General features: G+C 38.2%; 1 protein-coding gene across 8 annotated transcripts in view; it reads left to right on the forward strand.

Moving 5' to 3' along the window:
* Positions 1–26,852, forward strand: part of SPIDR (scaffold protein involved in DNA repair) — a 780,587-nt gene that overhangs the window by 662,676 nt on the left and 91,059 nt on the right. For 5 of the 8 annotated variants that reach the window (XR_007513227.1, XM_049853504.1, XM_049853505.1 and 2 more), the window contains one exon: positions 22,391–22,531. The exons of 1 other annotated variant lie outside the window; for it this stretch is intronic. Coding sequence is in view for 6 of the 7 variants with exons in the window: in XM_049853504.1 (XP_049709461.1) it covers positions 22,391–22,531 (141 nt within the window). In the remaining variant the exon portion in view is untranslated. Of the gene's footprint in view, positions 1–5,875; positions 7,070–7,120; positions 7,747–22,390; positions 22,532–26,852 lie in introns of those variants that run through there. 2 more of the 8 variants (XM_049853509.1, XM_049853508.1) reach the window with 2 other exon arrangements.

Below are 26,852 nucleotides of genomic sequence, written 5' to 3' on the forward strand. Positions count from 1 at the left end.
TCTCCCTATAATGTGAAAGCACACTCCTGCTTTCCACTCCAGATTTCCAGTGTCCACTCAACCAGCTCCTGTCCCTTTTTACCTTCTCATCTCGCCTCAAGACAGGAGCCTGCACATTTAGTCTCTTCACGAGTATCATTTTATGTCTGATACTCCAGTCTAATCTTCATCTGAATAGTTGGCTTAAGGAATGGTTTCATTTCTGGGCTAACAGAATCTGGGACCATGTCTTCTGGGGTCCCTCCAGTCTCAAGCAGACCATTAACTCTGGTCTTTTTACTGGAATTTGAGTTCTGCACTCCGCTTTTCTCCTGCTCCATCAGGGACTGTCTGTTGTTTTCCCTGTCTGGGAGGTCAGTGGTAGCCAGGCACTATCTAGTTCTGGTCTCAGGCTGATGGAGTCTCTCATTTATGTGGCCTTTTTAGTCTCTTAGGCTAATACTTTCCTTGCATCTTTGGTGTTCTTCATTTTCCTTTGCTCCGTGTGGGTTGGGACCAATTGATGTATCTTAGTGGCCGCTCGCTAGCTTTTAAGACCCCAGATGCCACTCACCAAAATGGGATGCAGAACATTTTCTTAATAAACTTTGTTATGCCAGTTGACCTAGATGTCCCCTGAAACCATTGTCCCAAGACCTCTACCTCTGCTACTCTGTCCCTCGAAGTGTTTGGTTTTATTCAGGAAACTTCTTAGCATTTGGTTTAGTCCACTTGTTCTGACTTGCCCTGTATTGTGTGTTATCCTTCCCTTCACCTAAGATAATTCTTAGTGAATGCCTCTCTCCCTCGTTCCCCACCCACGTAACTATCAAAGAATGTTTTCTTCTGTATTTAAACCTCTTCTTGGGTTCTTATAATAGTGGTCTCATACAATATTTGTCCTTTTGCAACTGACTAATTTCACTCAGCATAATACCTTCCAGATTCATCCATATTATGAGACGTTTCCCAGATTCATCATTGTACTTTATCATTGCGTAGTATTCCATCATATGAATACACCGTAATTTGTTTATCCATTCATACATTGATGGGCACCTAGGTTGTTTCCATCTTTTTGCTATTGTGAACAGTGCTGCAGTGAACATCAGTGTGCATATATCTATTCATGTGATGGCTCTTATTTCTCTGGGATATATTCCAAGGAGTGGGATTGCTGAATTGTATAGTATTTCTATCTCTAGCTTTTCAAAAAAAAAAGAAAAATCTATTTCCAGAGTGGTTGTACCATATTACATAAGCATTCCAGTCTCTCCACAACCTCTCCAACATTTATTATTTTGTGTTTTCTGGATTAATGCTAGCCTTGTTGGGGTGAGATGGTATCTCATTGTAGTTTTGATTTTCATTTCTCTAATGGCTAATGATTGTGAGCATTTCCTCATGTACCTGCTAGCCACCTGAATGTCTTCTTTGGTGAAGTGCCTGTTCATATCCTTTGCCCGTTTTTTAATTGGGTTGTCTTTTTGTTGTTGAGATTTTGCAGTATCTTGTAGATTTTGGAGATTAGATGCTGATTGGACTTCTCATAGACAAAACTTTTTTCCCAGTCCATAGGTTGTCTTTTTACTGTTTTGGTGAAGTCTTTTGATGAGCATAAGTGTTTCATTTTTAGGAGCTTCCAGTTATCTAGTTTCTCTTCTGGTGTTTGTACATTGTTAGTAATGTTTTATATTCTGTTTATGCTATGTATTAGGGCTCCTAGCATTGTCCCTGGTTTTTCTTCCATGATATTTATCATTTTAGATTTCATTTTTAGGTCTTTGATCCATTTTGAGTTAGTTTTTGTGCATGGTGTGAAGTAAGTGTCTTGTTTCATTTTTTTGCAGATGGATATCCAGTTATGCCAGCACCATTTGTTAAAGAGACTGTTACTTCCCCCCAATTAACGAACTTTGGGCATTTGTCAAATATCAGTTGCTCAGAGGTAGATGAATTTATGCCTGGATTGTCAATTCTATTCCATTGGTCTATGTATCTGTTGTTGTACCAGTACCACGCTGCTTTGACTACTGTGGTGGTATAATAGGTTCTAAAATCAGGTAGTGTGAGGTTTCCCACATTGTTCTTCTTCTTCAGTACTGCTTTATTTATTCAGGGCTTCTCCCTTTCCATATGAAGTTGGTGACTTATTTCTCCATCTCATTAAAAAATGCCATTGGGATTTAGATCAGAATTGAATTCTATCTGTAGATCGCTTTGGGTAGTATAGCCATTTTCACAATGTTAAGTCTTCCTATCCATGAGCAAGGTATGTTTTTCCACTTATGCAGGTCTCTTTTGGTTTCTTGCAGTAGTGTCTTGTAGTTTTCTTTCTACAGGTCTTCTATATCTCTGGTTAGATTTATTCCTAAGTATTTTATCTTCTTAGGGGCTACTGTAAATGGTATTGATTTGGTGATTTACTCTTCGAAGTTCTCTTTGTTGGTATAGAGGAATCCAACTGGTTTTTGTATGGTTATCTTGAATACTGACTCTTCCTGAAAACTTCTATTAGTTCCAGTAGCTTTCTTGTGGATTCTTTGTGGTTTCCAGTGTATAAAATCCTATCATCTGCAAATAGAGATACTTTTACTTCTTTCTTACCAATCTGAATGCCCTTTATTTCTTTCTCTAGCCTAATTGCTCTGGCTAGGACCTGCAGCACAATGTTGGATAAGAGTGGTGATAAAGGGCATCCTTGTCTGGTTCCCGATCTTAAGGGGAAAGCTTTCAGACTCTCCATTTAAGATGATGTTGGCTGTTGGCTTTGTATAAATAACCTTTATTACGTTGAGGAATTTTCCTTCAATTCCTATTTTGCTGAGAGTTTTTATCATGAATGTGTGTTGGACTTTGTCAAATGCCTTTTCTGCATCAAATGATAAAATCATGTGATTCTTGTCCTTTATTTATGTGATGGATTACATTGATTGTTTTTCTAATGTTGAACTATCCCTGTATACCTGGTATGAATCCCACTTAGACACAGTGAATTATTTTTTTGATATGTTGTTGAATTCTATTGGGTTGAATTTTGTTAAGGATTTTTGAGTCTATGTTCATGAGGGATCTTGGTCTGCAATATTCTTTTTAAAACAAAAACAAATTGTTTTTTTTTTTTTTTTACCTGGTTTTCAGGGTTATGGTGGCTGCATGGAATGAGTTTGGGAGTATTCCATCCTTTTCTATGCTCTGAAATACTTTTAGTAGTAGTGGTGTTAATTTTGCTCTGAATGTTTGTTGAATTCTCCAGCGATGCCATCAGGGCCTGGGCTTTTTGGGGGGGAGTTTTTTAATTTCCTTTTCTTTTGTTATAGGTTTATTTAGTTGTTCTACCTCTGTTTGTGTTAGTTTAGGTAGGTAGTGTGTTTCTAGGAATTTGTCCATTTCCTCTAGGATTTCAAATTCATTAGAGTACGATATTTCATAGTATTCTGTTATGATTCTTTTAATTTCAGTTGCATTTGTTGTGATAATGCCCATCTAATTTCTTATTTGGGTTATTTGCTTCTGCTTCAGTTTTTCTTCTGTCAGTTTGGCCAGTGGTTTGCCAATTTTGTTGATCTCTCCAAAGAATCAGCTTTTGGTCTTGTTAACTCTTTCAGTTGTTTTTCTATTTTGTTTAATTCTGCTCTAATTTTTATTATTTGCTTTCTTCTGGTGCCCAAGGGCTTCTTTTTCTGCTATTTGTTCAAGTTGTAAGGATAATTCTTTGATTTTGGCCTGTTCTTCTTTTTGGATGTGTGCATTTATTGATATAAATTGACCTCTGAAAACTGCTTTAGCTGTGTCCCAAAGGTTCTGATAAGAAGTGTTTTCATTCTCATTGGATCCTATGAATTCCTTTATTCCATCCTTAATTTCTTCTATAACCCAAGCATTTTTGAGCAGGGTGTTGTTCAGTTTCCAAGCGTTTGATTACTTTTCCCTGCCTTTTCTGTTACTGATTTCTACTTTTATAGCTTTATGGTCAGTGATGTTTTGTAATATTTTGATGTTTTGAATTCTTTTAAGGCTTGCTTTTTTTTATGACCTAATATGTGGTCTGTTCTAGAGTATGTTCCATGTGCTCTGGAAAAGAAATTATACCTGGCTCCTGTTGGGTGGAGTGTTCTGTATATGTCTATGAGATCAAGTTGGTTGATTGTGGCATTAAATCTTCCATGTCTTTTTTGAGCTTCTTTCTGGATGTTCTCTCCTTCACCAAAAGTGGTCTGTTGAAGTCTCCTACTATTATTGTGGAGCTGTCTCTCTCTCCTTTCAGTGCTGTTAGAGTTTGTTTTACGTATCTTGGAGCCCTATCGTTGGGTGCCTAAATATTTATTATGGTTATGTCCTCCTGGTATATTGACCCTTTAATCATTGTATAGTGTCCTTCCTTATCCTTTGTGGTGGATTTTACTTTAAAGTCTGTTTTGTCAGACATTAATATTGCCACTCCTGCTCTTTTTTACTGTTGTTTGATATATTTTTTTCCATCCTTTGAGTTTTAGTTTGTGTCTTTAAGTCTATGATGTGTCTGTTGTAGGCAGCATATAGACGACTCATGTTTTTTTATCCATTCCACCATTGTCTCTTTATTGGTGCATTTAGTCCATTTATATTCAGCATAATTATTGATAGGTATGAGTTTAGTCCTGTCATTTTGATGTCTTTTATGTGTGTGTGTTGACAGTTTCTTTGTTCCGCTTAATTTTCTGTGCTGAGTTATTTTTCTTTACGTATTTCTTTTCATCTTTTTCATTGTTGTTGATTTTGTATTTGCTGAGTCTTTATGTTATTCTTGTTTTTTATTTTGATGTGTAGGATTGTTAGTTTCCTTTGTGGTTACCTTAATATTTACCCCTATTTTTTCTAAGTTTAAACCAATCTTTTATTTCTTAATATCACCTTGACTTCCCCTCCATATGAAAGATCCATGACTCCATTTTTTAGTCCCCTCTATTTTGTTTTAATCTTATCGTCTTTTACATTTCATCATTTTCAGTGTTTTCACTTTGATTAATTTTTGTGGCTTCCCTATCTGAGTTTATATCTGGTCACTTTGTCCTGTGTTCTAGTCTTGTGTTGTTATCTGATGTTATTGCTTTTGTAACTGGACTCCCTTTAGTATTTCTTGTAATTTTGGTTTGGTTTTTGCAAATTCCCTAAGCTTCTGTTTATCTGGAAATGCCCTAATTTTGCCATCATATTTGAGAGACAGTTTTTCTGGATATATCATTCTTGTCTGGCAATGTTTTTCCTTCAAGGCTTTATATATGCCATTCCATTGCCTTCTTGCCTGCATGGTTTCTGCTGAGGAGGCCAAGCTTAGTCTTATTGACTCTCTTTCATAGATGACTTTTTGTTTATCCCCAGCTGTTCTTAAAATTCTCTCTTTATATTTGGTTTTGGCAAGTTTGATTATAATATGTCTTGGTGACTTTCTTTGGGGATCTACCTTGTATGGGGTTCAGTGAGCATCTTGGATAGATATCTTCTCATCTTTCTCAATATTAGGAAAGTTTTGTGCTAATGAATCACCAACAATTCTCTCTGTGTTTTCTCTTATTCTCCCCTGTTCTACTCCAATCAATCACTTATAGGTTATTCCTCTTGATAGAGTCCCATATAATTTTTAGGGTTTCTTCACTTTTGAAAATTCTGTTATCTCATTTTTCCTCAAATAAGTTTGTGTCAAGTCCTTTATCTTCAATCTCACTAATTCTGACTTCTAGTGCCTCAATTCTGCTTCTATGACTTTTGATTAAGTTGTCCAATTCTGAAATTTTATTGTTAATCTTCTGAATTTCTGTTTGCTGTTTCTCTATGGATTCTTGCAGCCCATTGAATTTATCACTGCTCTTCTGTAATCTTAATTTCCTCTTTTGCTTTGTCTATGTTTTCCTTGGTTTGTTCTGTGTTTTGCCTGATCTCCTTCCTGTTCTCTTGAAGAGTTCTGTATATTAATCTTCTGTATTCTACCTCTGATAATTCCAATAAATTCTCTTCCTCCAGAAGATTTCTTGAGTCTATGTTCTGGGAGCTTGCTGAAGCTATTATAGTCCGTCTCTTTATGTGATTTGATATTGCCTGTTGTCTCTGAGCCATCAATACGTTGTTATATTTATTTATTTTATGTTTGCTTACTGTGTCCTAGGTTCATGTTTTGTTTTGATATCCCCATATAGGCTGGTTTTGTGAGCTAGTTTGGTTATTGAGGCTTTTGTAGCTCTAATGTCCTGTCTTGAGGTGGTTAGATCTGTTACTAGGTATGTCAGGCCAAGAGTCAGTTTACTTTTCTCATATGGATTCAGCTCAGGTGTCCTGGTAGTCAGTCACCAAGTGTGTGGTACAGGTTCTCACCTACAGCCCTAGACAGGCAGGGTTGATTGGAGTAGGCACAGGTATCTGGCTGCAGTAGGGGGTCACATGCTGAGCGGAGCAATGAGGGGCTGACGGCTGCCCCTGAGTGTCTGGGAGGAAAGCGTGTCCCCGTCCCCTAGAGTGCATAGGTGGGTGGGTTTTGCAGCCAGACCATTGGCACCCAATGCTGTTGGTTGTAAGGACTGGGAGGCACCACTTATTTTTGGACCCCATTTGCCAGTGGCTAGGTGGTGTGAATGGAGCCACCAGTCCTCAGGCCCCTGATGTGGGTAGGTGAGGACCCTGCTTAATGGGCAGAGCAGTGTGAAAAGTCACAAGCCTGCCACTCTACCATATAGCTGATACTGTGAAGTTAGGCTTCAGGTATATACCCTGTTGTACTGTGCTAATGAGGGCCTATGCTGTTGAAATGGGCCCACACAGGTCTATGCAGGGTTAGAAGGCATTCAAAGTCCGTGAACCCCTTATGCCTGTGCCTAGGCAAAGGAGCCATGTCTGCCCTGAGTTCCTGGCTTAGGGAAGCTGGCAGATTATTTTTTCCCATCTTTTAATTTGTTCCCTCTCCAAGGCAGATAGTATGGGTCACTGCATATGACGGGTCCTACTTCTGGCCCAGGGGAAGCAGCAGTGCATGAAGCTGGCCCAGACCTGGTGCAGAGTGAGGAGGGAGATGGCAAATGGAAGAGTTTCTTCTCAAATGGGCTGTTTTTTGATCCATGAGGTAGGTTAAAAAAAAAAAAAAAATTTTTTTTTTTTTTTAGGTTAGATGCATGTAATTATCTTTTCCTGATTAAGCGCCACTTTTCACTGGTTCTGGAGGCTTGAGTAGACTCTCCGCTGCTCGCTCTCACCCGATGTGGAAAACAGTCCCAAACTCCACTGCTTGCGTCACTGCAAACACCAGCTGGTCCAGCCTGCAGGGTGCCGGTTCCCGCTGGGTCAGGTCTGGCAACTTCTTGCTGCTTCTGAACCGTCTCTCCCTCCCCCTGCCTCTCAGGACTATTCCTCAACTTTGCCTTTGATTTTCAGGCTCCTAGATTGTCATATATAATCGATTCACTTGTTTTTTCAGGTCTTTGTTGAAAAAAGGGACCACTGAATTCATCTGACTACTCTACCATATTGGCCCCACCTCTCCATAGGGTTTTTAATGGCTAATTTTTCAGAAGTAGATCACTAAGCCTCTGTTCCAGGGTGCCTCTGGATAGACTTGAATCTCCATTCTTTTGGTTAGCAGCCAAGCATTTAACCATTTGCACCACTCTAAGGAGTTTTTTTAAGGAGTGTTTATTTAGAGCCTGCCATAGCTCAGGTAGAAAACACAGGAGTTAATAGTTAGCTTTTATGGGTTACTGTTGAGTAAGCTTTCCTTACAATGGAGAAGATTTCATGTTTAAGGTGAGATTTTAAGTTTTATTTTCTTAAACAATAATGCATTTGTATGCTTTTCTAAAAAAAGTGGATGTAATTTAATAGTTATGTCTGAAAGTAACATGGATTTCAATATATGTAGAAGGTATAAAAAAGATGCACTTACGTTAAGTCACAATTTTCCTTTGAAAGTTCATAGTAATGACAATGAAAAATGCCCCTTTTTGTGAAACATATAATTTTTTATGCATTTTTAATGTTTGATTCTTTCGCATTATTTGCCAGACTTTAGCAAAATGAGTTGGTACCCTAGTAACTTCCAAAGGTGCAAATCTAAGTTGTCCCATCTTCTTCTCAGAATTATTCTAGGTTTATCCAGTGGGATCCTCTTCAAGTTGGCTCCTGTTTTTTTTTTGTTTTTCTTTAAGAAATTTCTTGGAGGTATAATTTATGTACAATAAAATGCACCTATTTTAAGTGAGCAATTTAGTAAGCTTTGACAAGTGTGTCCACCAAGACAATTTCCATCACTCCAAAAAATTCCCTTCTGCCCTTTGCTGTCACTATAGATATGTTTTGCCTTTTCTGTAACTTAATGTAAATATCAACTACTGTTCATTGAGTTTTTTTCACTCAGCTTAAACTCACTGCCAAGTTCCCTGTCTATTGAGTTGCTGTAGTCAATTTTGATCCCAAATAGAAAGATCTAAAAAGAGCACAACGCTTAAGGCACACAGTCTTTGCTAGTCAAACTATTGTTCATTTGTTTTTTTAATATTATGTTTTAGGTGAAAATTTACACAGTAAATTAGGTTTCCACTTAACAGTTTTTATACAGATTGTTGCGTTACTCTGGTTACAGTTTTTACAATGTGTCAGCATTCTCCTTATTTTCATCCTGTTCTTGTTCTGTTTTCATTGATCTAGCTTCCGTTCCCCTCCTTGCCTTTTCATCTTTGCTTTTTGGTAAATGTTGACCATTTGGTCATGTATAGTTGATTGTTTAAGGGAGCACATTACTCACTGGCGATATTGTTTATTTTATAAAGCCATCTATTATTTGGCTGAAAGGTGACCTCAAGGAGTATCTTCAGTGCCAAGTTCAAAGGGTATCTTTGGGCAATAGTCTCAGGGGTTATCGTTTGGTTTTAGAAGACTTCAGGGAATATTTTTGGTTTAAGGTGTAAAGATTATCTCAGGGCAGTGGTTTCAGGGGTTCATCCAGACTCCAGGTCCCAGAAAGTCTGGAGTCCGTGAGAATTTGAAATTCTGTTCTGCATTTTCCCCCTTTGGATCAGGATTCTTCTATAGAATCATGGATCAAAATGTTCCATAAAGGTAGCCAGGCACCATCGAGTTCTGATATCATGGCAAAGGGGGCAGTTGTTTATGGCGACAATTAACAATATATTTCATATCCTTTTCCTATTTCTGACTCTCCTTCTTATCCATTGCTGCAGGCAAATAGAGACCAAGTGTACACTTCACTGACATTAATTACATTCACCATGTTGTCCAACCATCACCACTATCCATTTCCAAAATTTTTCATCACCTCAAACAGAAACTCAGTGCCCCTTAAGCAATAACTCCCCACCCCCTTCTTCTCTGAGCCCCTATTAACCACCAATCTAATGTATAAGAATCAACATAAATCCATTCCCCCAAAATGTGAAGATTTATCAAATCCTCACTTTCCAAATTCTCAGTCATCCCTAACACTAATTGTCCATGTGGCACTCTCTCTTTCTGATCTTAACCACCCAGAGCTAGGTCAGATCTCACAAGTTAAAAGGATACCACCCTTAAGACTGCCAAATAGGCAGAAACCAGCCACAAGTTTGGGACTCCACACAACACCCTTACTTCTGACCTGCTGACTGCAAATTCAGGATTTTCCCACTAATCCTCCAGAATGTCAGCTGCAACTTTGGGGGCCTCCCCTGGGCTCCCTCGCTTCCACCTGCTGGCTTTGATAATTCACTGGAATGATTCACAGAACTCACAGAAAGGACTATACTTATGATTACAGATTTCTTATAGCAAAAGGATATAAATAACCACCATGAGGTAAGGTCTGAGAGAGTTCCCAACATGGAGCTTCCATGTCCCAAAAAGGACATATGTATAAATGTCTTTCACCAACCAGTAAGCTCTTGGAGCTCTGGCGTTCAGAGCCCTTATTGGTGTCGTTATATAAGCATTATTGATTGAGTCATGCTCTCCTCCCTCCCTGAGATCAGCTGATATCAGGCTATGTGGTAGCCTTTCTGATCAGGCCACACCCCCCTCCCTCCGCTGCATTTGCCCTCTCCAGACACCTCACATAAGTGATATGAAATATTTGTCCTCCTGTGCCTGACTTATTTCACTCAGCACAGTGTTGCCAAGGTTCATGCATGTCATAGTATGTATCAGAACTTCATTTCTCTTCATGGCTGAATACTTCATTGTGCATACACATCACATTGTGTGTGTGTATGTGTGTGGTAAATATATAGGTAACAAAACATTTGCCATTTCAACGATCTTCACGTGCATATACACCACATTTTGTTTGTCCATTCATCTGCTGATGGACATTTGGGTTGTTTCCACTCTCTAGCCACTGTTAACAATGCTTTAATGAACACTGATATACAAGTATCTGTTTGAGTCCCTGCTTTCAAGTCTTTGGGGCGTATATCTAGGAATGGAATCACCAGGTCATATGGCAACTCCGTGTTAAACTCTGTCTTTTAACTGACAAGTTTAAATCATTTCTATTCTATTTGTAGTATACTCAGGGTTGTTTTTACCATTTTACTTATTACTTTACATTCCTGCTTTTTCCTTGCCTTTTCTTATTTGCTTGTTTTTTTTTTTTTTTTTCTTTTTTCCCCTAGTGATTTGGAACATATACACCCATTTCTGTTCTTCTGGATGTTATCTTTGAAATTTTACCACATGTACATGGGTGGCACAAACTACCGAAAGGTTGATGGTTCACATCCACACAGAGGAGCCTCAGAAGAAAGGCTTAGTGATCTACTTCTGAAAGATCACAGCCATTGAAAACCTTATGGAGTGCAGATCGACACTAAGTTTTAACAGCACTTTTTTTTTTTTTTTTTTTAACTAAATGAGGCCTAGAGTTACTATCTTAATATCCATCCTGAATGATATGAGGATTTTGGAACATTTGAACTCCAGTAACCACCATTTGACTCCAGCTTTACAGTTCTTCAAGCTTTAGTTGTTATTATTGGTGGAGGTGTTATAATTTTCCCATCATTTTTGTTCTGACATGTCTGTATTTTTGCTCATTAGTCCTTATTGTATCTCAGACCTTTTTCTGAGATCATTTTCCTTTTTCCTAAAATACCCAATTTAAAAATTACTTTAGCAGTTGCTTTAGTAATTAGTAAATATTTTAGGCTCTGTAGACAGAAAATTCTCGATTTTTCATTATCTTTTATGTCTTTATTTTACTGTTATCCTTGAAAGATAACTCTGTTGGTACACAGTTCTGAGGGGGCTTTCAGACTTTTGAAAATATTCCACTGTCTTCCAGCTTCACTCCGTGCAACTGAGAAGGCTGATGTAAATCTAATTTTCATTCCTTTGTAGGTGTTCTGTGTTTTCTTTCTGCTTGCTTTTACAATCTTCTCATTACCTTTGATGTTCTGTAGTTTCATTACAGTGTGTGTATTAGAATGAATTTCCTTTTAGTCATCTTATTTGACAATTGCTTTGCTTCCCTTACCTTTGTATTTACCTCTTCCATTAGTTGGGGAAAATTCTCAGTTGTTAGACCTAGAAATTATCACTTCTCTGTCCTCTTCCTCTGGGACTCCTATATTTAGACATATGTTAGACCTTATCATTCTGTCCTATTTCTTCACCTTCTCTGATATTTTCTGTCTCAAATCTTAGGCTGCATTCTGGGTAATTTACTCAGATATATAACCCAGGTTAAATATTATCTCTTCAGGTGTATGTATTTGTTAAACCTATCCAGTTATTTTTTATATCAATAACTATAACTTTCCTTTCTGAAAGTTCTATTTGATTCTTCTGTAAATCTGTCAAGTCATTTTTGATAGCGTCTTGTCTCCTATTTATTTTTTGTCATTTCACTTTTTTGAAATAGTTATTCTGTATCTCACATCCATTAGTTTCAATATCTTGAGTCCTCAACAAGCCTATTGTTACTTATTCAGACTCCTCCCACATAATAGTTTGTTTCCTTGTATTTGGTGATTTTTATTTGAGCATATTTGTTTGATCCTAAACCAAAAAACCAAACCCAACCCATTGCCATAGAGTCAGTTCCGACTCATAGCAACCCTGTAGGAGAGAGTAGAACTGCCCCATATAGTTTCCAAGGAGCACCTGGTAGATTCAAACTACTGACCTTTTGGTTAGCAGCCATAGCACTTAACCACTATGTGACCAGGGTTTCCTGTTTGATCCTACTCTGTGGCAAACTAGTGATCTAATTAAAGGTGCTTTCTTTTAGACAAGATTTACCTTTCCCCTCTCCCGAGAGCCAGGGTATCCCTGTGGATCTGGGGACTTAATCAAGGATTTTAGAGTTCTACTCCCTTTGCCAAAACAGTGGTTAAAGTTCATTGCTTCAGACTTAGGTTTTACTTCATTCATTGTTCATCTGTTTGATTTTTGACCCGTGAAGGTTTTCCTTCCTACAAATCCGGCAACCCAATAAAAACCCATGTTAGGCATGATCTAGGTGTTTTTTGTTTATTTGTTTTGAACAGAAGGGCCCTTTGAAATATTTAGGACACCATACTATTGGAAAGAAGTATGTAGCTTATTCCACCAGTCATCTGTAAATGGCATTTATAAAAATTAATATAAACACCAAATGTTGATCTATTTAAAATAATAAATGACTATTTTGGGAAAAATTGGAATGGAAATATGTGTAGTGGGTATAGGGAGAAGAAATAGCTAAATCCTTGTCTTCCATAGTAGAAAGTAAATAGATTATGAGAAATCATAAAGTATCAATACAAGCATATTATTTGGAAACGTGAAGGTTAATACCTGACTAATCAGCTAAAGGAACAAAAGTGGTTGCTTCTGAAAAGGATAAACGGGTTGCAGAAAACTACAGTTTTTCATAACAAAACTTGTAGAAGTATTTTATTCTTAAACTGTATGCATATAAAAATTAAAACTATAGACATTTAATATAAAAAGGGTTATCACAGAATTCTATGTGTCTTAGTTACTTAGTGCTGCCGTAACAGAAATACCACACGTTGGACGGCTTTAAAGAATAGAAATTTATATTCTCACAGTTCAGGAGCCTGGAAGTTGGAATTCAGGGTGTGGCTCTAGCAAGAAGGCCTTCCTTTTCTCTTTCAGCCTCTAGTAGCTGGAACAATCCTTGGCGTTCCTGGCCTGTAGATGTATCTGTCTCCATTATCTGTCTTCCTTTTCCCTCTATGTCTCTGAACTGTTACCAGAATGATCTTTTCCTTTTCTTGGAAGACAACAGTTGTTTGCAACAAGCAGCTTCACTGGCCCATATCCTGCTTGGTTGCAATTGTACAATTCCTATAGAATTCCAAGAGGCAAACAGTTTTTCTTCATTTCATTCTGTCTCTGTCCCTTCCAGTTTTTTAATAAAGGGATTAGGGTCACAAGCCTAATCACTTTAGGAAAAGATTGTATAGCCACACCTTGGTGTCAGTTCTATGATACACTTTCTTAGTTTTTACAATAGAATCTACTGAATCTTGAAGTTCTGGTTTCTTTTCGCACAGTTTATTTCTTAATATAGGTCTTTCCTTCCACTTTTTACTATTATCAGGAAGGAGAAACCACGCTGCCCCTTTAAGATCTGACTTAGAAAACTTCTCAGCTAAATATCCAAGTTTATGCTTATAAGCTCTACTTTCCACAAAACATTCTAACACAATCCAGACAGGTTCTTTACCTCTTTATAACAAGAATGGCCTTTCCTCTAGAGTCCAATCACGTGTCCATCATTTTCTTTTAAAGCCTCACCAGAACCATATTTAAAGTTTGCAGCATTTTGTCCATGGCAATAGGGGCTTTCTCTACAGGATTCCTCATTTCTTTCTGAGCCCTCATCACAATTGTCCTTAATGTCCATTATTCTACCAACAAGCTCTTCAAGGCAGTACAGGCTCTTACTATCAAGTGTATCCACATTCGTCCAGTTTTTACCCATTACCTGATTCTAAAGCTCCTTTCATAGTTTTAGGTGTTTGTTACAGCAGCACCCTACCTTGGTACCAAATTCTGTCTTAGTTACCCAGTGCTGCTGTAACACAAATACCACAAGTGGGTGGCTTTAAAGAACAGAAATTTATTTTCTCACAGTTCTGGAGGTTAAAGATCCAAATAGAGGTCTTAGTCGTATTGATTTCTTCCTTGTCAGTAGCCTCAGGTATTCCTTGGTTCTTTGGTGTTCCTTAGATTTTAGACAGTTCTCACATTCATCTGTCTTCCCCAAAGTGTGTGTGCCCATGTCTATTCTGCAATTTTTATAACTCAGAAGTTATATTTAGGATCCACCCTACTCTGGCATCACCTCATTAACATAACAAATGAAACCCCCTATACCCACCCAGGATTTTTTTTTTTGGGGGGGGGGGAACACAATTCAGTCCATAACAAAATTCTTTGCTAAAAAGGAAGTCTATGAAATAATTTGATAGATTATAGAACTACAGTGAAGAATACAAGTTGATCTTCATGAAGAATCAAATGAATCTCTGGAGCTCTTTAAAAATGTGTTTTCTAAAGTAGATAAAATGGAACTCATCAAAAACTTCAAACTTTTACACTTCAAAAGACATTATTTTTAAAAGGGAAGGCAAACTACAAACTGAGAGAAAATACTTGCAAAACACATATCCAATTTAAGATATATCCAGGATATATAAAGAACTCTTACAACTCAGTAATAAATAGAGAAACAACCGAATCAAAAAATGGGCAATATATACAAACACTTCATGGAAGAAGATATAGAAATGCCTAATAAGCACATGGAAAGATTCTCAATCTCATTAGTGATTAGAAAAAATGAAAACCACAATGAGCTGCCATCTCACCCCTGCTAAAATGGCACTGACCAATGAAACAGAAAACACAAATGCTGCCAAGGATGTAATAAGACTGAAACACTTACCCACTGCTGCTGGAACTGTAAGATGGAGCAACCACTACGGAAAATGGTATGACGCTTCCTGAAAAAAAAATTAGAAATAGAACTACCTTATGATCCAGCAATCCCACTTCTAGGTATATGCTCTAGAGACATAATAGAAGGGACATGAACAGACATATGCTCACCTATGTTCATTGTAGTAAGGCCTGATGGTACAGCAGTTAAGCACTCGGCTGCTAAGCAAAAAGGTTGGCAGTTTGAACTTACCACCCACTCCTCGGAAGAAATTACGTGGCAGTCCGCTTCCCAGCCTTGGAAACCCTGTGGGGCAGTTCTATTCTGTTCTTTAGGGCTGCCGTGAGTCAGAATTGACTTGATGGCAACAGGTTATGTTCATTGCAGCACTATTCACAACAGCAAAAAGGTGGACACAACCTAAGTGCCCATCAACAGCTGAATGAGTAAGCAAAATGTGGTATATTATACAATGAAATACTATGCGACCATAAAGAATAATGATGAATCCTTGAAACATAACATGGATGCTGAGTGAAATAGATCAATCACAAAAGGACATTGTATGATCCTACTTTTATAAAAAGAGAAAAATATGTAAAAATACAGAAACCAGCATTCATTGGTGGTTACCAAGAATGGGTGGGTGGGGAGAGGGAGAATCACTCTTTAAATAGTGGACACTTGTTATTTTGGGGGATGGGAAAGGTAACAGTGACTGTGGGTGAAGTGCCCACAGTTTGACCAAGGTTAAAATAAAAAACAAAAAAGTCACTAAAAAATACACACACAAAAAGGACTTTTTTGGTAAATGTTAAAAACCAGATCCATTGCTGTTGAGTTGATTCTGACTTATAGCAACCCTAGGACATATATAATTTTGCAACAATAACCAAAAAATACAGGTGTGGTTATATATGTATGTACGTATACATATATATGTATAAGTATGTGTGTGTGTGTGTGTGTGTGTGTGTACATATATACATGTAACTATGTGTATATTCAGAGCCCTGGTGACACAGTGGTTAAGAGCTCGGCTGCTAACCAAAGGGTCAGCAGTTCGAACCCACTAGCTGCTCTTTGGAAACCTATGGGGGTGTTCTTCTCTGTCATATAGTGTCTCTATGAGTCGGAATTGACTTGACAGCAACAGGCTAATAGATGTGTATATACATGTGTGTGCATATATATAATAAAACACATAGGGGCACAGTTACAGTACTTCTTAGACATAAACAAACTCCTCATGGGATTGGTTTCCTGGGTTTTGAAGACTTAGGAACATAGTCTCGTAGGACAACTAGGTCAATTGGTGTCATATACTTTACAAAGTTTATGTTCTACATCCTAGTTTGATGAGCAGTGCCTGGGGTCTTAAAAGCTTGTGAGAGCCATCTAAGATACAACAATCAGACTCTTCTCATTCAGAGAAAAAGAGAAAGAAGGAAACAAAAGACTCAGTGACGTAGCTAGTCTAGAGGACTAACAGTCTACACAAACCATGACCTCATCTACACTGAGACCAGAAGAACTAGACAGTGGCCAGCTACCACTATTGACGATTCCAATTAGGCCTACAATAGATGAATTCTGATACAAGGGGAGAAAAATGTGGAACAGAACTCAAATTCTTAAACAGTCTACACTGACTGGACTGGTTGAGACTACAGGACTCCCCAAGACTGTCACCCTGAGGTACTCCATAAACCTTGAAACAAAACTACCCCCTGAGGTCACCTTTTAGCTGAATAGCAGAATACTACCAGTAGCACACCTTTGAAAAGTCATCTACATGAGACCAAATGGTCAACAATTACTCTAAAGCAAAGATAAGAAGGAAAGGGGACAGGGAAACCACATTACTGGAAGTGAAACATCCAGAAAGGAATTAATGAGAACGTTAACACGCTGTGAAAAATGAAACCAATGTCTCTGAACAATTTGTTTAGTAATTGTTAAATGGGAAGCTAATTTGCTGTGTAAACTTTCACCAATAACACAATAAAACGTTATTTAAAAACACATGCACACACAATGAGATACCACATTACATCCACTAGAGTAGATACCACATTACACGCTATAATCAAAAAACACAAACAGTAACAAATGTTTCCAGGGATCTGGATGAAGTGGAAACCCCTGTCCACTGCTGGTGGGAAGGTAAGATATGAAAGCATATGTCCACACAAAGATTTCCACAGAGACGTTCATAGCATTATTGTCTGTGATACCCCAAAATTCGAAACAACCTAGAAGTCCCTCAGCTAGTCCATTCACTAGCTGAGGGACTTTTAGACAAAATGTAGTATGTTCATGCAATGTAAGACTGCAGCTATAAAAAGGAATAAAGCACTATGACATCTTACATTATATATTAACTTCAAAAACATTATGCTCAGTGAAACAGGCCAAACACAAGAGACCACATGTTGTATGATTTCCTTTATATGAAATATCTAGAAAAGGAAAATTTATAGAGACAGAAAGTAGATTAATGGTTTACCTGAGGCTAAGGGTGAGAACAGGGATGAACTGTAAATGCGTACATGGGATCTTATTGGGAGTATGGAAATATTCTAAAATTGATTTATGGTGATGGCTGTATTAATCAGTGAAGTTACTAAAACATCACTGAATTGGCCATGGGTAAACTTTAGGACATCATACATGAAGAAAGCAAGAGGTCATTGAAAAGACAGGAAAGAAAGAAAAGACCAAGACGGATGTCAGAGGAGACTCTGAAACTTGCTCTTGAATGTCGAGCAGCTAAAGCAAAAGAAAGAATTGATGAAGTAAAAGAACTGAACAGAAGATTTCAAAGGATGGCTCGAGAAAACAAAGTAAAGTATTATAATGACATGTGCAAAGAGGCTGGAGATGGAAAACCAAAAGGGAAGAACACGCTTGATGTTTCTCAAGCTGAAAGAACTGAAGAAAAAAATTCAAGCCTCAAGTTGCAATAGCGAAGGATTCTATGGGGAAAATATTAAACGATGCAGGAAGCATCAAAAGAAGACGGAAGGAATGCACAGAGTCATTATATTAAAAAGAATTAGTCGATGTTCAACCATTTCAAGAGGTAGCATATGATCAGGAGCTGATGGTACTGAAGGAAGAAGTCCAAGCTGCTCTGAAGGCACTGGCAAAAAACAAGTCTCGAGGAATGATGGAATATCAATTGAGATGTTTCAACAAGCAGATGCAGCACTGGAAGTGCTCACTCATCTGTGCCAAGAAGTATGGAAGACAGCTTCCTGGCCAACTGACTGGAAGAGATCCACATTTATGCCTATTCCCAAGAAAGCTGATCCAGCCGAATGTGGAAATTATAGAACAATATCATTAATATCACAGGCAAGCAATATTTTGCTGAAGATCACTCAAAAACGGCTGCAGCAGTATGTCGACAGAGAACTGCAAGAAATTCAGGCCGGTTTCAGAAGAGGACGTGGAACCAGGGATATCATTGCTGATGTCAGATGGATCCTGGCTGAAAGCAGAGAATACCAGAAGGATGTTTACCTGGGTTTTATTGACTATGCAAAGGCATTCGACTGTGTGGATCATAACAAATTATGAATAACATTACAAAAAATGGGAATTCCAGAACACTTAATTGTGCTCATGAGGAACCTTTACATAGATCAAGAGGCAGTTATTTGGACAGAACAAGGGGATACTGATTGGTTTAAAGTCAGGAAAGCTGTGCGTCAGCGTTGTATTCTTTCACCATATTGCTGAGCAAATAATCCAAGAAGCTGGACTATACGAAGAAGAACAGGGCATCAGGATTGGAGGAAGACTCATTAACAACCTGCATTATGCAGATGACACAACCTTGCTTGCTGAAAGTAAAAAGGACTTGAAGCACGTACTAATGAAGAGCAAAGACCACAGCCTTCAGTATGGATTGCACCTCAACATAAAGAAAACAAAAATCCTCACAACCAGACCAATGAGCAGCATCATGATAAACAGAGAAAAGATTGAAGTTGTCAAGGATTTCATTTTACTTGGATCCACAATCAACAGCCATGGAAGGAGCAGTCAAGAAATCAAAAGACACATTGCATTTGTGTAAATCTGCTGCAAAATGACCTCTTTAAAGTGTTGAAGAGCAAAGATATTACCTTGAAGACTAGGGTGCACCAGACCCAAGCCATGGTATTTTCAATCGCATCATATGCATGTGAAAGCTGGACCATGAATAAGGAAGACCGAAGAATTGACGCCTTTGAATTGTGGTGTTGGCAAAGAATATTGAATATCCCATGGACTGCCAAAAGATCGAACAAATCTGTCTTAGAAGTACAACCAGAATGCTCTTTGGAAGCAAGGATGGCGAGACTGTGTCTTACATACTTTGGACATGTTGTCAGGAGGGATCAGTCCCTGGAGAAGGACATCATGCTTGGCAGAGTACAGGGTCAGAGGAAAAGAGGAAGACCCTCAACGAGGTAGATTGACACGGTGGCTGCAACAATGAGCTCAAGCGTAACAATGATTGTAAGGATGGCTCAGAACCAGGCAGTGTTTCGTTCTGTTGTGCATAGGGTCGCTATGAGTCGGAACCAACTTGTCGGCACCTAATAACAAGAACGACAAACTTTATGATACATAAAATATACTTCAGTCCAGTTATTTTAATATACATGTCTGCAGACTGTACACACTCCAGTCTAAAATGTACAGGGGTAACTTTTATGTGTCAGTTTGCTTTACAAAGTTTGAGCTACCAGTGAGTGCAGGGCACATGAGGTAGAACTGTAGCAGAACTGCAAAGATGGTTGGAGATGCATTGTCTTGGATGTGAAGTTCAAGGGTTTGCACTCTGTCATCTAGGCTAGGGTCTAGAACAGTGTTTTTCAGAATGTAGACATGACCCCACACAGACATGACCCATTAGTTGAACATGAAATCAAGTTAGTATGTTTTGACTAGAATTTTTATTTTATGGAAAAGATTACAAGAGAAAAATAAAATATCAGAGTGCATCATACATAGTCACTTCACTTATACATATATACACATTCACATATGTTTGTAGGGTTATAATGTAACGTGCTGCAGAATGTGGTCAAACAATTTGAAAAATGACTGACGTAGGCACTGGAGACACATGGAGATTTGTTAGCATGTGGGGTATGATCAGAGTTTTTTTTTTTTTAATGAAAGTTTACTTTATAAATAAGATATAGGATTAGGAGTTGTTATTGTTGTTAGGTGCCATAAAGTCAGTTCCGACTTACAGTGACCCTATGCACAACAGAATGAAACACCGTCCGGTCCTGCACCATCCTTATAGTAGTTGTTATGCATGAGCCCATTGTTGCAGCCACTGTGTCAATCCACTTATTGAGGGTCTTTTTCACTGACCCTCTACTTTACGACTGGTCCTTCCTGATTACATGTCCAAAGTGCATGAGATAAAGTCTCGCCATTCTTGCTTATAAGGAGCATTCTGCCTGTACTCCTTTCAAGACAGATTTGTTCATTCTTCTGGCGGTCCATGGTATATTCAATATTCTTACCAAAAATATAACTCAAATGCATCAATTCTTTGGTCTTCCTTATTCATTGCCCAGCTTTCACATGCATATGAGGCGATTGAAGACACTGGGGCTTGAGTGAGGCATACCTCCTTAGTCCTTAAAGTAACATCTTTGCTTTCTAACACTTTAAAGAGGTCTTTTGCAACAGATTTGCCCAATGCAATGCATTGTTTGATTTCTTGACTGCTGCTTCCACGGACATTGATTGTGGATCCAAGCAAAATGAAATCCTTGACAATGTCACTTCTTTCTGCATTTATCATAATACTGCTTATTGGCCCATTTGTGAGGATTTTTGTTTTATCTATATTGAGGTGTAATCCATACTGAAGTCTGTAGTCTTTGATCTTCATCGGTAATGCTTCAAGTCCTCTTCACTTTCAGCAAGCAAGGTTGTCATAAAGCAGGTTGTCAATGAGTCTTCCTCCAATCCTGCTGCACTGTTCTTTTTCATATAGTCCAGCTTCTTGGATTATTTACTTAGCATACAGATTGAGTAAGTATGGTGAAAGGATACAAACCTGACACACACCTTTCCTTGACTTTAAACTACACAGTATCCCCTTGTTCTGTTCAAACGACTGCCTCTTGGACTATGTACAGGTTCCTCATGAGTACAATTAAGTGTTCTGGTATTCCTATTCTTCCATTTTTCCTAGATTCATACTTTGTACATTCCATGTTCTCATTACTAATGGATGTTTGCAGCTGTTTCTTCTCACTTTGAGTCATGCTACATCAGCAAATGAAGGTCCCAAAATCTTGACTCCATCCACATCATTAAGTTCAACTTGACTTTGAGGAGGCAGCTCTTCCCCAGTCATATTTTTAGTGCCTTCCAACCTGAGGGGCTTATCTTCCGGTGCTGCTATTTTCATTAGGTTTTCACTGGCCAGTTTTTTCAGAAGTAGATCACTGGGTCCTTCTTCCCAGTCTGTCTTAGTCTGGAAGCTCCAGTGAAACCTGTCCACCATGGGTGACGCTGCTGGTATTTGAAATACCAGTGGCATAGCTTCCAGCATCACAGCAACACATGAGCCACCATAGTATGACAGACTAATAGATGTGTGGGCAGGATTAGGAGAGGGTTTTTGTAATCCAGAGGTTCCCAACTGGCGGATGATTCTGCCCCCAGAGAACACTTAGCAATGTCTGGAGACATTTTTGGTTGTCACAACTAGAGGGATGCTACTGGCACTTACCTTTATATTCTCATCTTTGGAAGAGCTTTATGCCCCACAATCTATTTAGTGGTGTTATTGCTGGGTAAATTTTTTTCAGACTCTATGAAATGTTTTCTGAGTATGTGTCATTTCATGATAGAAAAAAGAAGACGTTATTTACCTGAATTATGAAGTGAAAGGATTGGAATTCAGTCATAAGTTCATTTTCACGAATACCATCTTCTGACTTAAAATTAGTGGGAATCCCATACCCATCGTGTCTAGTTTGCTGCCAGCTACAACACTGGTTTTTATCCTGTTGTGTGTAGCATGTCGGTAAATATGTACCTTCTCAGAGAAAGCTCCTAATTGCTGTTCTCATCATAATGATACACTGAAACTTTTCTCAGTATTGAACATCAACACAGTGTGTTTCCTGTCATGGGAAACAGGATAAAAATGGGAACTGAAGACATTCTCTACCTGGGGAACAATAATGTATGATTTGAGAGGATTTTTTTATGTGTGTGCTTTTAAACCAAATTTGGCTTAGGGTTTAGTTGTATGCCAAAATAGAATTGTATCTCCTTCTGTACTTTGTTATGATCCAAACATCTGCATGTATAAATCCAAAAAGTAAATGCTTGAATCCATTTTCATTCACCCTGACTCACCTACTTAGGAAAATAACTACAATAGATGTCTAAAAAAGAAGGGAAATCCTGGCCTTTGTATTGAATCACAAATTGTCTACTAGCAGAACAAATATGAATGCTTTTTTGCAGAGTCTGTCTTCTTGTGCAAGATGCCTATGGGCTGTTTGGTGAAGTACAGTTGGAGGGCACCATCTTGAAAGAAAGACAGTTGGAAGGGAAGTCCTGCAGTCTAGTGGGAATGAAGATTCTGCAGAAGGCCACCAGAGAAAGGTGAGGATACACGGTAATCACATCCAATGTGCCACAATTGCTGGCTCATTGATTAGTGTTTTATCTCTAATTTTATTATTTTTTAAGACAATAATGCAGGCAAATCCATAGAGTTGAGCGGAGCCCATAAAATACCTCCAGGATAAAAATGATAATTGACAACAAAAAGAATGATGCAGGTTAGGTGATTCATAATTTTATCAAAATTAAGAGATAAAAAATGTTATATATGTGTGTTTTAATTCAAGATTTTCTGTATGTTTTCCTAACTATAACACTAAAGCTTCCTTGCATGAGAGACATTTTATGCGAATGGAAATATGATTTAGTGAAAAGGCATTGTAAGAGTTTTAAGCAAATCTCTTGAGTTGCTGTGTCTTTCTGCTTTCCACAGTAAACAAACAAACAATTTCATGGTACCTTACTTAAAATATGGTTTTGAGCAGGTTGAAGTGGAATTGTACATAGATCTGCCCCAAAATGTAGTTGTTATGTCTCCAATAATCACCCTAATTGATGAATTAGGGAAAAAAGAAGCATTTTTCATGGAAGTGTCCAGTCCTGTAGAAAATTAGTGTCAACAAAAGGAGCCCTTGGTGGCACAGTGGTTAAACGCTTAGGTGCTAACTGAAAGGTCAGTGGTTTGAACCCACCAGCGGCTCTGTGGAAAAAAAGACCTGGCAATCTGCTCCTGTAAAAATTACAGCCTAAGAAACACTATGGGACACTTCTACTCTGCCGTATAGGGTCGCTATGAGTCAGAATCGACTCAACAGCATACGACAACAAAAGTGTCAACAATGAAGTAGGGGGAGGGGTGGGCTGTCTCATTAGGGAGAGAGTAATTGGGAGTATGTAGCAAGGTGTATATGAGTTTTTGTGTGAGAAACTGACTTGATTTGTAAACTTTCACTGAAAGCACAATAAAAATTATTTTTAAAAATGTGTCAACAATGAATTTGGTATTTTCTCTATCTTAATCTAACTTCTCTTCAAATAGTGTGCTACTTAACTGTCTTTGTGTTTTATTTAATTGTAGTAACATCTGAGCTTAAAGTAGTATCTCAGTGAGAGAGAAAGCCCATTATGAATTTATGCTATTCTGATTTTGAAGCAGTTATTCATAACATCTTCAAAGAGTTTTTCTTGATGATCATTCTGTCCATAGTTGTTCTCAGTCTTAAGTATTCAATGAACAGTTCTCTTGACTGGATTCAATTGTCGGGGCTCCCATGGGCCTTATCTCTCTGTGTCCTGTTTGTCTTACAGACTTCTTTCCTGAGGGGTAAATTACGAATGCAGCCCTGCACCTATGTTCCTAAAGAGATGTATTTCATGGATAGATCCCTGTAATGCTCTGGGTAGAAACAAGGACATATTATTGATCCATGTAGATCTGTCTTGTTACAAATGCTTCCTGTCACTTGTAAAAAAGAAAAAAGGAAATGACTATGATAATGTAATTGCAGTATAGGATTTTTTTTTGGAGGGAGTTCTCCCGATATTTGGAAATCATAGCTAAACATGAGAAAAGCTTATTTGGGTCACTTGAACCTTGTCCTTATTAAAACCAGGCCTCATCATCTTAATCCTCATTAGGGCTACATATTCGTTATAAACAATTTCAGAATCAAAAACATCTGAAAAGACTAAGTATAAAAAGTATAGTCTTGAAAAAATGATATTCCTTGCCTGAGATCATGTCAATTCCATCAGAGTTGTTGATGGAATAGTGCTCCCTGACTCCAACCCCATGCACTCGAGCCCCGTCTGAGCCACACCAAGGACAGTAGTGGGTTTTTCCCTGGTCACAAAAAAGCAGTGTTTCTCCAGCTGTAGATTTTACAATCATGTTACAGGTAAGAGTGTGACTTGTTCCGTGGAGGCCCACTTCTGGCTGGAGCATATCTTGTGGAAACAGTGCTGATAACACGCAGAGCAGGATTGAAGTCCAGGGACATTTGACTCTGTAGAGTTCACGTTCTTTTACCATTACACTGCCCAGCCTTAAGTATGCCTATTACTTTACCCAGTTTTATGTTCCTCTGGAAGCGTCACTACTGTCTACAACATTCCCACAGGAAATGGGGAAGTGCACTGTTCCAAATAATTCATTTACAGATAAACTTTTGGAGCCAATTCCATTTCTAAGTTGTGACTAAATATTTGATGCCTTTTTCAGGTTTGAATAAATTTCTTTATTTGATATATTTAACTTTACTTCAGCATGTTAACAATCCAAATAAATATTTAGATTCTCCTTTTGTTCTTTTGGAAGTTATTTCTTCAAAACAAATTATTAAACCATTTTGGAATGCTGGGTGTTCTAATTGCCTATTAGTGATGTCATCCATTGTCACTCATCCATCCATGGCCCAGTAAATACAAAACTGTCTTTTTATTTTTCATATTGTGCATTGTATTTCATAGCAACTCTCATAAACTTTAACAAAATTCACTCCTAGAAATTGTTTTACTTCCCAAAATTCAACCTAAAATGAATAATTGTATAATTCCAATATCTAATATAAAAAATAACTTTTTTGCCAGTTGGAAGATATTTGTATGTTTTGGGATAAGTCATGTGCTCTTGTAGATCTGGGTTACCAGATTTCATCTGGTCTACATTTTAGTGATAGAAAATTATTCTTATCTAACAACTGTTTAGCAATGGCTTTGAAGTAGATTGACATCAGAGGTATCTAGTCAGACAAGCATAATGTTAAACCACTATGCAGGGGCTGCTATGCAGTTGGCCTGCACCATTCTAGAAGGCTTACAGAAAAGCAGACATTGTAGCTTTTGTTTTTCTCATTAAACACATCTACTTGATGGTATTGACATAGTTTTGGATTTCAGTGTCTACAGGTCACCCACGGTGGAGAGGTTTCAGCGGAGCTGACAGACTAGGAAGACTAGAAAGAGAAACTGAGACAGACTAGGAAGAAAGGCTTAGTGATCTACTTCTGAATATTAGTCAATGACAACAGATCATTGTCCAACTTGCTTGCTTTGAACACGTCATCAGGAGGGAACAATTGCTACCAGAGGACACATTTGGTGAAGTACAGGGCCAAGAGTGCAAAGCATACCCTCGGTGAGATGAATTGACACAATAGCTGCAGCGATGGATTCGAACTTGCTGGTAATTGTGTGTGAGGATGATGCAGGACTGGGCAACATTTTGTTCTGTACATAAGGTCGCCAGGAGTCAGAGTCACCTCCATGGCAGCTGGCAACAACAACTGACTGGTCAGCGTAGAGAGAAGAAGTTACAAAAAATAGCCTGGATTTATAGAGAAAAACTGTCCAGTTTCCAAAACACAGGGCAGCTTGTTCATTGACAGATTTCGAAGCTCTACCTAATGCTTTATTCCTCTCCAGAGAGTTCCTTGGTATTTGTCTAGTGACTTCAGCTCTTAAGATGCATCCCCTGACCTTTGCCCTCCGAAGCAGCCCTATGAAGCAGTTTAGTGGGCCAAACAAGCTGAGAAGTCACATTGCATTGGTTTCATAATTCTATATATGAACTTTATCTTTTTTCATTGTTGATTATTTTTTTTTTATTATATATGATAGGGCAATATTGATCCACTTGATCATTCTGTAATTTCTAGTGAAAGTCAGACTTAGTAAGTATGTTATGGAGGGAAGGCACAGCTCAAGCCCTGGCCCTGGGACTTCTTGTCCGAAGTTCAGTGACAACAGGTCCATTTCAACAATACATGCACATCAGCAATGTTCTAAGACTAAAATATTTGCAGTGGTGGACTTCCTACTTATGAGCTAAGGAATCCATATGAAGATTTGAAGTTTGTGTATGTTTTACCCTAAATTACTAAGGTCAAACAATTCTTAAGATACCTAATTCTGTATACTTGGATAGAATGTAATTAAACCTAGTTCTCAACACTCACTATTGTTGTTTCTATAACACACTTTAAGAAGTGAGTGTGTGTATCTGTGTGTATGAGAAAAAATACCTTGCATAATGAAGAAAGAAAAAAATTAATGATCCAATTAGTAAGTTATGGTTTAAAGGCCAGCTTTTGTTTCCATGGTACCACATGAAGTCCTATTGATTATACTGTGCTCCGTCAGTATGCTCATAGATTAGTCAGCCTGTGGTCAGGATGACAGTCCTCTGCAAGCCCTCAGCTGCTTCCCCAGCCACTGCCCTCCTGGCCCTTCACTTCCCACCACTCACAGCCTCTTGCAATGTTCCTTAGACTTAACACTCTTTTGCATTCTTCTTTGGCCTTACTGAAACCCACTTTCCTCACAGCCCAGTCTCATACTGCCTCTCCGTGAAGGCTCCTGG

The sequence above is a fragment of the Elephas maximus genome, chromosome 15 (genome assembly GCF_024166365.1).
Source record: "Elephas maximus indicus isolate mEleMax1 chromosome 15, mEleMax1 primary haplotype, whole genome shotgun sequence".
NCBI lineage: Eukaryota > Metazoa > Chordata > Mammalia > Proboscidea > Elephantidae > Elephas > Elephas maximus.